Source organism: Dreissena polymorpha, chromosome 7 (genome assembly GCF_020536995.1).
Source record: "Dreissena polymorpha isolate Duluth1 chromosome 7, UMN_Dpol_1.0, whole genome shotgun sequence".
Lineage (NCBI taxonomy): Eukaryota > Metazoa > Mollusca > Bivalvia > Myida > Dreissenidae > Dreissena > Dreissena polymorpha.
This window is the reverse complement of record NC_068361.1, coordinates 76005100-76017494: the sequence shown is the minus strand read 5'-3', so window position 1 is coordinate 76017494 and position 12395 is coordinate 76005100. Positions and strand designations below refer to the sequence as shown.

The 12395-nt window shown below is 34.8% G+C and overlaps 2 protein-coding genes and 1 long non-coding RNA gene across 13 annotated transcripts in view; 2 read left to right on the top strand and 1 right to left on the bottom strand.

The window, feature by feature from the left end:
* LOC127838178 (RNA-binding protein RO60-like) overlaps positions 1–1076 on the bottom strand; it is a 34120-nt gene extending 33044 nt beyond the window's left edge. For all 11 annotated transcript variants that reach the window (XR_008029700.1, XR_008029701.1, XR_008029699.1 and 8 more), the window contains exon 1: positions 983–1076. The gene's annotated coding sequence lies outside the window, so the exon portion shown is untranslated. The remainder of the gene's footprint in view (positions 1–982) is intronic.
* Positions 1–12395, top strand: part of LOC127838190 (uncharacterized) — a 451449-nt gene that overhangs the window by 133636 nt on the left and 305418 nt on the right. The window lies entirely within an intron of this gene.
* LOC127838189 (V-type proton ATPase subunit G 1-like) lies at positions 1207–10430 on the top strand. The gene is made up of 3 exons (XM_052365787.1): positions 1207–1369; positions 8311–8411; positions 9345–10430. The coding sequence occupies exons 1-3, from the start codon at positions 1288–1290 to the stop codon at positions 9510–9512; spliced, it is 351 nt and encodes a 116-aa protein (XP_052221747.1). The 5' UTR covers positions 1207–1287; the 3' UTR covers positions 9513–10430.

Sequence of the window (12395 nt, the reverse complement as noted above, 5' to 3'; positions counted from 1 at the left end):
TACTAGTGGCTTAAAACTTGACTCGCATTCGGTATTTTTTACTCGCATTTTGCGAGTGTGCGAGTGTTAATTTCGAGCCCTGATTAAATAACTTTAAGCAAAGCTGGTATATTGAGAAAAGCTGGTATATTGAGATAACTACTTGACTTTATGACAAATCAGAAATAAGAAATACAACACACCACTAACACAATTTCGATTATCTTCACATTAATTAGAAATCTAAAGAGGTCGTTATAATAACATAATACGCGAAAATAGAAAATGTAAGTTTTGCAACGGACACGCTATAGAAAATGAGTATCACTGTATATAAGACCTTTCACACCTATTACAAACATTCATATAACCCGTGAAAAACACCGACCACATGTGTAAAAGAGCCATTAAATGTGACAACCGTATATTCAGATTTTTGAAAAAGGACATAATTATTATTATTTTTACTTATAAACTTCTTATAAACTACTGATCATATTACATCCTTTATCTATTTCTATATATTTTTTCGAGGCGTGCGAGTTGACTTTGAAAAGTGCGAGTTGACCAGAAATGCCGTGCGAGTTGACCAAAAAACGTGCGAGTTGACTACCGTGCGAGTTGACTTAGGTACGAGTTGACCGGCACCCCGGAGACTTTGCGCGTAGTTCTGCATTAAAGCTGGCAATCACTAACCAAGTATTTTGATACTTAAGCAGCAACATATCATATTTTCATAACCAAAGCTTTTTTCCCATACAATGTATAACGCTGTGTTTTATCCAATATTTTGTTCAGGCCCATTTGCAAAGACAATAGACATGCACACAAGCAAGCAAGATGTACGATTTTTTTTATAAACAATAACAATGGCATAAATGCCACAGCTTCTTATCTGTGAGTGAAATGCTGCTTGGCAATGCACGTTATGATTTACGTTACTACTTAATACAACATCTTTTTGTTGTTAATTTATTTTTTTAATTAAATTGCAGTTAATTACAAAGTTATTTCAGGAATGCAGCATCTCACAGTCTCAAGCAACTTAACACAGGTGTACTACGTCATCAATATTTGTGTATTTACAACAGGCCGTGAGTTCGAATAAATGTTTAAAAGAAAAAAAGCTACAGTTTTTGTAAAATATAAACAAAACATAACACTGAAATATAAAACAACTTTGGGTGGGTACGTGGTCTTTTGTGCATTGATTTCATTAAAGTACATATTATCCAGATCCGTTTCCGGTTTTATGGACTAGATTGTTGTATGTCTTTTCTCACATGATACTTCCGGTAAATTGTCAAAATGGCAAGTCAAACGACGGGAATTCAACAATTGTTAGCGGCCGAGAAAAAAGCTGCAGACAAGGTTGCCGAAGCTAGAAAACGTAAGACATTTAGCTATACGATATAATTTGATCAATCATCTGAACTGTCATGATTTTTATTATTTAATTTAAACAAAACTCAAAAGTTACACTGTTTGAGTTTTTAAGTTTTTCAATTACACATTCAATATCAAATTGTATCATAAAGATAATTACTTCATCATTTCAATAGTCATTAAAACTTTTTATACAGTTAAAGTTGCAGTAATTATGTTACTGTCTTCAATATGCATTTGGTATAGTCAGTTTGACTTGGCGCAAATGAAGAGCTACCAAAATTATGCCAAACTTGTTTCACCTTCCTTACACTAAGAGATTGAATGAACTTGGTCTTGTCACCTTGGAGTATAGACGTGATAGAGCTGATATGATACAAGTGTTCAAATCCATGCATAATATTGACAGTCTGAAATCGGACAAACTGTTCTCTCTTTCACAAAATGATTTGCGTGGTCATTCATTGAAACTCCTAACACCAAAGTGCAAGAAGAACATCAAATTAAATTCATTCTCAATTAGAGCTATTTCATTTTGGAACAGTCTGAGTGAAGAAACTATTTCTTCAAATAATGTGAACCTTTTCAAAACCGACTGAACAAGGAAAATTGGAATGTTAATTGGCCCTACGATCCAGGTATCCAGGTATAAATCATATATTTGGGTAGCACCATTATTAGGGCTCTGGTTAGTCCATATAAATGTACTCCCAGAGCATTTGACAATTTTTGCTAGGGCAGCTCTGGAAGTACAAATGCACCCCTTCATAAACACAATTGCAGTTATGCTCACAGATTTCGTGCGCATCACTTAAAGGGATCTTTTCACGGTTTGGTAAATTGACAAAATTGAAAAAAGTTGTTTCAGATTCGCAAATTTTCTGTTTAGGTATGATATTTGTGAGGAAAAAGTATTATCGTGTAAGTACCTGTTATCGAACAGCACCTATTATCGGACGTTTAGTTTTGGTTTTGTATGCACATGCGCAAAAGTGCGCATGACGTCACATTGATAAACAAATGGTCGCACATGAAGTCCATGACCTACTTGCCTACTTAGCTTGAAACAAATGCGCCGAAAACAGGTTAAAGGAATGCATTTATTGTTATTTACACCGTTTCGTGTGTTTTTTGCTAATACTTTTTGAATGCATTTATCAAAACGTGCATTTACACACCAAAAAGCATATTTCCGTTTGCAATTTTGATTGCAGCAGACGCAGATTTTTTCACCGAGTCCGGGTCACGCGATAGTCATGTGACTTTGTATATACTGGAGTAGTATTTATGAAGTGTCGGTAATAGGTGATGTTAACATCAGCCGCCATTTAGTTTTGTCTGCTAGAGGTGACAATAATCAGGGAATCATTGTTATGAATTCTTGTAGGTAGTTTGCTGGAAAACTTTACAGATAAATCATTCAATGATTGAACTGTTAGTCATTTGTTAAAACAAAATGTTTTTGTCATTTTAAGTGTTTCAATTTTAAGGTAATTTAACGTAACAGGGCTCGAAATTAACTTTTTTTTCTACTTGCAAAACATTGCGAGCTGCTTTAATACCAACTCGCAAAATCAAAAACAGTCTCGCAAATTTTGCAGAAAACAAAAAAAAGTTCGGACATTAATTTAGTACTATTAAAACAAAATCAAAAGTTCTTAACATACACATTTTATTTCTGCAATCATACAAATATATCAGTTCCTTGGACCATAAGGGCATTGTTTTCGAATATAAGTGTGTCGTGTTCACTCAGAAAACAAAGTTTAAGTGTCAGTTTGGGATATTTTTAATGGGTTTAAAACTTTTCAAATATTGAAAAAAATCAGCTATGATATCGTGTGTTGAGTGCGACGTCACCAAAATACAAATCAACGGTTAACTTTACTTCATCTTTCGTATTTTTTTTCCGTCTGTAGGCAAAAAGAAACTAATTATGTTTGGCTTCGACGCCATGTCTGTTCAAGTTCAATGAACAAATGTGAATAGTCAACTGTTTCACGTTCTTTGTTCCAATACTATCCTCGTATCTGTACTATAAGTATACCAGTCTACATACAAGGTGTGCGCTTCCGCATACAGGTATTCAGACGTTCTATAAATTGACCTACGCAGGGCTCGAATTTAACTTTTTATTCTAGTTGCAAAAAATTGCGAGCAGCTTTAATACCAACTCGCAAAATCAAAAACATTCTCGCAAATTTTGATGGAAACATAAAAAACCCTTGGTTTTTAGTTTAGTTCTATTTAAACAAAATAAAAGTACTTAACATGTATACACATTTTATTTCTGCAACCATACAAAGATATCAGTTCCTTGTACCACAAGGGCCCACATTAGGTTGATTGACCATCTTCATCTATAACAAGTTTTAGTCTTATTTTAAGTTATTTTTTCCACTAATTCACTGTTTTCATAGAAGGATTTAAAATCTGTTTTTTCTAACTAAACGGTTAACTTTGCTTTATCTTTTGTATTATGTATATTTTGTGTTATTTCCGTCTGTGGGAATAAAGTGACAAGTTATTTTTCGCTTCAATGAACATGTGTGAATAGTCGACTGTTTCACTTCCTTTGTACCAATACCATCCGCGTGTCTGTATATACCAGTCTACATACAAGGTGCGCGCATACGCATAAGGGTTCTTGGGCGTTCTATAAATTGACCTAAGATTTAGTGATCATGTGTCGAGCAGCATTATACCTACTCATTTCTTTTCACTATTTACTTGCAAAAAAATACTAGTGGCTTAAAACTTGACTCGCATTCGGTATTTTTTACTCGCATTTTGCGAGTGTGCGAGTGTTAATTTCGAGCCCTGCGTAATTTCTTAGGTGTTCGATAACTGGTTCGTCCACCATACTGAACATTTTCCATGGTCTAATATAGCCATTATATGCATCTTTTGACGATTTAAAAACCTAAATATTATAAAGCGTTGCAAGGTGAAACGATTGAATAATTTGGAGAGTTCTGTTGTTGTCGTTTAAATTTGTGAAACTACGAAGATTGCCTATATAAGGTACAAAATACGGATCTTATGTATGCTTGGCAGGATAGCTCAGTTGGCTAATGTGTTTTTACTTCAGGATTCCGGTGGTCACAGGTTCGAGCTCTGCTGCGGGCTACCTATTTTCCTTTTTTTAAATTTTATTTTTGAGTTTTAACTGGAGCTTTTAAAATTAAATGTTTACCTTTATCAATGTAAAGCATTTAATGACAAACTTCAAAACACGCCAAAATCTGTGAAAAGGCCCCTTTAACAGCAGGGGTGTAAAATTACGGTCGCCCACTGGCATTGGCGACTTACTATTAGTCTCTGGCAAATTCAATTCTGAAACAATCGCCTGATCGGATGACCGCATTTTCATCAACATAAAATCCCTTTCTATGAATAAATCCTGTTAAATCCCATTTTTCGCACCTTCTCGGTGTCTTCACGCATAGAGCAACAAGCATAATGCCCGAATGCTCAACACCCTGGAATTGTAACAGTCTCACATCATTAGCTTATAGCACATACTTCTCATGGAAACATCTTATCACTTTGGCATTAGGAATCAAGTTATGTACTTTTTCCCTTACACACAAAATACATGTGTTATTTGTAATTTCACATCAGCTAATTTCACTTCATCATGTGTCTTGTGTGTAGAAGAAATTGGATATATGCTTTTGGGACTTAACATTATTACCTGTTCGTATAACCCATAATTGCCATTCGAAATTTATTTAACTAAATGAGTTTGATAATTTAACGTAGATGTAATTCATTTAAATGGGTAAGCCAATTTATTGTTTTAATAATTTATATTAAACAATTTACAAATGATGTGCTTCACATGTACATCGCAAGCTATATCGCGATCATGATCCATGGATCTGCAGTGTAGTTAAGTAAACAACTGATTGCTTAAAACATAGAATCATAATCATTTTACTGTAAAAAATTCGGGGCAACCACAACATAAATAAGTATGGGTGACCTAATTTTTTACTCTGGTGGCCCTGCAGGGCGACTTGCTTTTAGCAGAATTGTACAACCCTGAACATACGTCGTTCGTTACCAATTAATGAAACGATGAATACACTTCACAAACACATTATATTTACCTGAATGGCAGCCTAAGTACTTTATCCTTTGCATGCAACCTAAAAAACACGACGATATTTCAACACACTATTCTCGTTGACATTTTCATTTTGAAATTTCGAAGAGTGTAAATATTCAACGACTGTTCGACATCATTATTGACTGAGGCTAATCAAATATCACGATGTGCCAAAGATTGGTGTACTGGGACCTAACTGATAGCGACACTTTTAGTTTGCAACATTACAACAGTTCCCAAAATGGTGGTTATAGCGTGGGAAAGAATAACAAAGTAAATAAAAATCAATTATTTCTTGCTTTAATGGTAGCATTTGTATGAGTTTTTGCTTTAGACGGTTTAACGTTGAACAGTTTTTGAAGTATCAGTGTTTCTTAGCCTTTGCAGTGGTGATAACATTTTGAACCTTTGGGCATAGCCACTCTCAACAAAAAAAGCTGAGAGTTGAATTATTGCAACCAGGCTCTGGTCAACTATATTAAGGTACTTTTTACTTTGTTTTTACCAAGAATTCTCATGGTATTAAATTAATTATTATTTGCATCCAAACAACAGCTTTTTATATCGATTAAGAGATTGAATAGACTAGCCTATGCGAATTTACTATTGAGAGCTTTATTAGCTCTGCTGGCCATAGGCAAGAAGAGCTTAAGGGATGGCATGGTGTCTGTCTGTCTGTGTGTGTGTGTGTGTGCGTGCGTTAGACTTTCTCTTGTTTATCCGATAAAGTCCACATTTTTCATCCGATTCATTTCAAACTTGTTCAGTGACTGTGTGTTTATATTAATGATGACTTGAACCCTATTGAAAATGGGTTACATCAGAGTAAAAAGTCCAGAATTATCTCCCCTTGAATTTGAGAAAATTGTGAAATAAGGCTTGTTTATGCAATAAAGTCCACAGTTTTCATCCAATCATTTCCCAACTTGCACAGTGTCTTTATCTGAATGATGAGTCAAACCCTATTGAAAATGAGCAATATCGGAGTTATAAGTCCAGAATTATCTCGCCTTGAATTTGAGAAAAAAAAAAAAATCTTTAACATTTTGCCATAACTTTTGCAATATTGAAGATAGCAACTTCATATTTGGCATGCATGTGTTTCTCATGGAGCTGCACATTTTGAGTGGTGAAAGGTCAAGGTCATCATTCAAGGTCAAAGGTAAAAACAAATCAAATCAAAGCGGCGCAGAAGGGGACATAGTGTTTCAGACAAACACATTTCTTGTTTGTTTACATATAAAGTTCTATCCTTTTGAAACTTCAACGGATGTTTTATATCATCAAGGACCAGAACCCCATTGAGAGTGAAGAAAATTTGTCCAACTTATTGTTGAAAGGGAGCCATTTGAAGTTTAAATTTTACGTTTCTTCTTGTTTATGCGATGAATTTCCTATTTTGGGTCTGTTTGTTTAAAACTTACTCAGATTGTTCATACTATCAAGGGCTTGAGCCCTATTGATTCCAGCCAGTAGAGCGATTCAGGCCCTCATGGGCCTCTTGTTCTTTAATTTTATTTTGATGGATGACTATAAATACTAAAATAGCCTGCAACACAGTATTCTTGCAGCGCTTAAGGAACAATTATTCACATGTAAATTACCATGTTTTTCTAGCCAATAAATAATTTAATATGCAAACATATTTGACTGAACTTCCTTTAGTATTACTCTTTTATAATGAAAACCCATACATGTTATCTGTAATCTTAATAAAAACAACAACACTTTCCCTCATTCCAATCTAAAATCACATAAGGTACATGTACCTGCTTTGTAAATAGGATAGAGAGCCTTTAAATAAAATCAATCATGAATAAACAAAGATCTGACATTTCATGAAAAGCAGCAATCAATTTAGTTGAAAATATCATACAATGTTAAATTATTGGAATTTAAGACACAAAAATAAATAAATACATTTAACATTGTTTTTTTCAAACTCTGTCCAATTAAAAAAAAAATCATTTTTCAAATTCTTTTCTTAAAATATAAATTTAACTCTAACAAATTAAACTACTGTTTGAGTCTGACAACAACAATAATAAGTTTTGTGCAACCCAAATTATTTTAACAATAAAGATAATGTCTTACCCAAGCACCTGCACAAACCAGAAATAAATAAATAAAAGTGAAAAAGTGGATTGGGAAACTTCATTTCAAGACAGATTTTTAGATAATTTCGGCTTAAAATTATGTTCTCCATCTTTCTTTGGACACTAAATTACAAAGAATAAATACAAATTTGCAGTCAGAGATGTTTTCTTGCAGATATAACCAGTAAGTAATGTATGTATGTTTGTAACAAAAGCCATGAACGTCATTGCCCGAGAATATCCGACCTGCTAGGATATGGGGTTAGAGTACATGTATAAATGTTTCAATGTTACTCAGGAGTGTTATTTTGCTTGTTTGAATAAAATTCCTTTTTATGCCCCCGAATCGAAAGATCGAGGGTATATTCTTTTTGGTATATTCTTCTTGTCTGTCTGTCTGTCTGTCTGCCTGCCTGCCTGCCTGTCTTCCTGTCCTGTCGTGTCTGTCTTGTCTGTCTGTCTGTCCCACCCAAAACTTTAACCTTGGTCATAACTTTTGCAATATTGATGATAACAAATTGATATTTGGCATGCATGTGTTTCTCATGGAGCTGCACATTTTGAGTGGTGAAAGGTCAAGGTCATCCTTCAAGATCAAAGGTCAAAAAATAAAATAAAAGCGGCGCATTAGGGGGCATTGTGTTTCTGACAAACACATCTCTTTTTAATCTATGACAATTAATTCGGAAATTGTCATTTTGCCAAACTATAAACACAAATTATTTCCTGTTTCAGGCAAGGGTAAGCGTCTCAAGCAGGCCAAGGAGGAGGCTCAGGCTGAGATTGAGCAGTACAGGAACAAGCGTGAGGTCGAGTACAAGGCATATGAACAGAGTGTAAGTTTGATTCTCCAGTGTTATTTTTGTGTTCAAATTCGGGGCCGATATATTGCTCCATTGCTATTGGAAAAATTGCATATTTTCCCTAATGGGCCCTAAAAATTCCCAATTGAAAGCCCCCCCCCAAAACAAAATAAAAATATTTTTTACATCTCAACATGTAGTTCACCTCCCATCCAACTCTATTAGTTGGACCTTAGTAATATTACAATATTGAAAATACTTTTCTGTTGTATTTAATGTAAATATAAAAAAAAAAATGAAAGCCAGACTATGTTTAACATCAATGTGATTTTGAGTTAATAAGAAAAAGTTGACTAAACTAATAGCATTCCAGATCTGGATGTAATTTATTTGTTATGGCATTGGGTTCTGTTACCATGAAAGGACGGTGACTTTGAGCAATCATTTTGAAGTTATTTTGTTAGTAAATCTGCACAAGTGGTAGAGAATCAAGAGAGTTTCTTGAAGAGTGATAGAACATTGCCTTTGATATTCTTTATGCTGTAGTAATGTGTACACTCAAATGGATTGATATAGGGTCTTAAAAAGTACATGGTTGTTTTAATAAGGACCAAGATGGAAATATTGACAACTATTATGACATTGTCATACTATATAGGTCAGCAAATAATGCAAATAATACATGTTGGGGAAAAACTGGCTTAAAATGGTGATGATTATCTTAATATAAAATTAACTACTGTAAAAGTGTTATTTTGTGAGGGCCATTAAAGTTTTCATTTACTTGTTCGGTTGACCGATCCATTAACACAAACACAATGAAAATGAACAATTCAAAAAGTTCATTTACAGTTTTACACTATTTGTATTTCCTTGGAAAAAAGAAAGACCCACTCCAGAATGATTAGTTTGCTGAAACACTCTTAAATCTTAAAGGGAAGTTTATAAAGTTTTTCTTTTTCCCAGGTACTGGGTTCCCGAGGTGACAGGGAGAGACAGATAGAGAGGGACACAGATGAGAAAATCAAAGCCATCGAGAAGAATGTGCAGAAAAACAGCCCTGAGGCCCTTAGCAAACTTTTAGAAAAGGTGTACTCAATTAAACCAGAGCTGCACCAGAATCTACGCTTGTAGATATGTGAACTATAGTCACAATTAGGCGGTGTAAATCATTTCAAGTTTCATTGTCATTTCATGATTTCTAATCAAGTGTTTTACATCTGTACTGTGTAGGTTCTCATTGATGTTTAGACGTGGTGAACAGAAATAATTCACCCGCTGCTGTGAATCAGCGAGCCAGTTTAAAAGGCATTTATCATGATCTTTAAAAAAAAAGTGATGCCAGCATGTATCTGAATAATTAAAAAGGCAATATTGAAAATAGATGAAAGTTGTTTGTATGAGGATATTGAATATAATTAATATTATAATATATAATTTCCTATGTTTAAGTTGTTACTGTAGATGTCAAGTTAGTTCGATTTCATGCATGCATAGTGTATAATAAGTGAGGTGAGATTTCTGTGTTAAGTTAGAAAATTTCATTGGCAATGAAAATATAAAAATTATTTATTGAAATTTATTTGAAATTTAAACAGATTTCTATGTTTTATTTTGTCACATACATCTTGTGAGTGTATGGTATGATTGAAATAGATTACCTCTGTTTAAATCTTTACTATAGGAGACACATAAAATAAATTCTACATGTAACATTGAATATAAAAATCACTTGATATCACTGGAATTGTCATAAAATGTATGTTAAATTAAAGTGTTTGCCATGCATAGTTCTTTACAGAAATACGCAGAATCGGAATTGTTAATTAATGTTCATATGCTGTATTGATAGTTGTTAACATTAGTACATTATTCTATATCAAGAGATTGCTTGTGACAAACTGGTCAGTTCTTTGAAAACAGTCACATTTATTTACAGAATGATGTATGAAGTATATTTGGTTGTAGTGTTGTACATGTATTATTGTTGTATGTAGGAAAGAAGCTGTAAAACATAATTGTTATTCAAGAATATATTGATGTTAAAATGTGTGTTTATGACTGTTATTATATTTTTCAACCTGTTTGTTATTATATTTTTCAACCTTTGTAAATCACGTGTACTGTTTTAGGCGTGCTTCTTTGGTCTAGTGGTTTAACCCTGGACTTTAAGAGCAGAAGGTTGGGGTTTTAATTTCTGATCCGGTCCCAAAACGTGTCTGCATGTTGATCCTCCAATTTCTTTCACTCATATGTCACTAACAACTTAACACCAATAAATTTAGTGTAGTTAAACAAAATACTTTTTAAGACACTTAAAACACATGTTGCTAACCTGTGACAAGGTCTGTCAAGATGCGTCAAAGCAGTGGTCAAAGGATATGCAGAATGACAGTGGACATGAAGTAACCCCAGACTTGGCATCCGACCGTTTATATATATCTCACCTGAGCAAAACGTGCTAATTATGATACGAGTCTCTTGAGATTGTTGTCAGACATGGACTCAGCGTGTCGCAAAAATATCTCTTGACTCCAACGTTTTCGTAAAATTATTTGGACCACTCTTTATATTGATTCTATCAATTGACGTGTATGGGATGAAAGCAATACGTTCCGTAAATCGCTGAGAAGTAAGATGTATTGACATTTTAAGGTACTTGAAATTTAGTCATCCTCAAAAAATCGGGTATGAAAATGTTTAAAGAGCTCGTATACAACTGATCAGGAGCTAAAGTCGTGCAAGGTTTTGTGGTCTCGTTAGCGGACTGGAAAGCTCTTTATCTGAGTGCGCGGATACGCAGACTGGGCAAGTACTACGCTGGCCGCATATGGTATAAGACCCATTTTTGCATGACGCGGCTTATTTTCAAAAACGAAATAATGAGCAGTGTGCTAAAATTAACTTTAATAAATCAGATCGAAGCTTGCCGATCCAAAGAAAATAATACGAACAATGATACAAAAGATAGTTATGTTTAATGTTATATAATCATAACTCAAATTGCATGCGTATTAGATAAGTTTGTAAACAGTTGGTATTAATTTAATTGAATATCAAACGAGAAGGTGATTCTTAAATTGCATAATCTAGCTTAAATGTTATTTTCAATAATTAGAACATGAACATACTGCTTTTAAAAATGACGCCAGTTCAGATTTTAGTCAAGATGGCGACGTCCATGCGGGGGCAGGTATTTTTTTCCGTTGTATACCCTTTATGATCTACTTCCATCCCCAGCGAACTTGTGCCGATGGGGACTCGCAGAAGATCCAAAATGCAGCCCGTTTGACAGAGTAGGCACCCTAGAGCATGTTCTGTCATATTGCACTACAGCACTGACACAGGGAAGATATAGATGGAGGCATGACTTGGTCCTCAGAGAGTTGGTTGGCTGACTGGCTAGAGAAGGAAGAAAGAAGGAACGTGGTAATTACCCCCGCCATGAGCACATCGCTTTCGTCAAATCGGGTGAGACCATGAAGACACAGAAACCAACAAAAGCATCAATTCTTGATGGCACGAGAGACTGGAAGATGGAAGTTGACCTTGGTAGAAGGCTTGTTTTTATCCAAACGTGGTTCAGAAGACCCTACGACCAGATATTGTACTGTGGTCAGAGACAGGAAAGAAGCTCGACACCATAGAGCTGACAGTACCATGGGAGGCAAGATGCGAATAGGCGTACGAGTGGAAGAAGGCAAAGTACACAGAACTCATGGATATGTGCAAGCAACAAGGCTGGCGTACTTGGCTATTTTCCGTGGAAGTTGGCGTTAGAGGGTTCTGTTCGCAGTCCGTGCTCAGGCTGATGACAGCAGTAGAGGAGCAGTCTACAACCAAGCACAGATTGGTTAGACTGTATTCAAACAAATATGACTTGTATTATTTGTTTAACACTATACACTGAATGATTCAAACTGTAGTATCCATCTTGAAACGGTCAATGCAAAGACATGAGGCGACACTTTATGCACTTTACGCACACGCATTTCGCCCAGTTTTGACACTTAACGC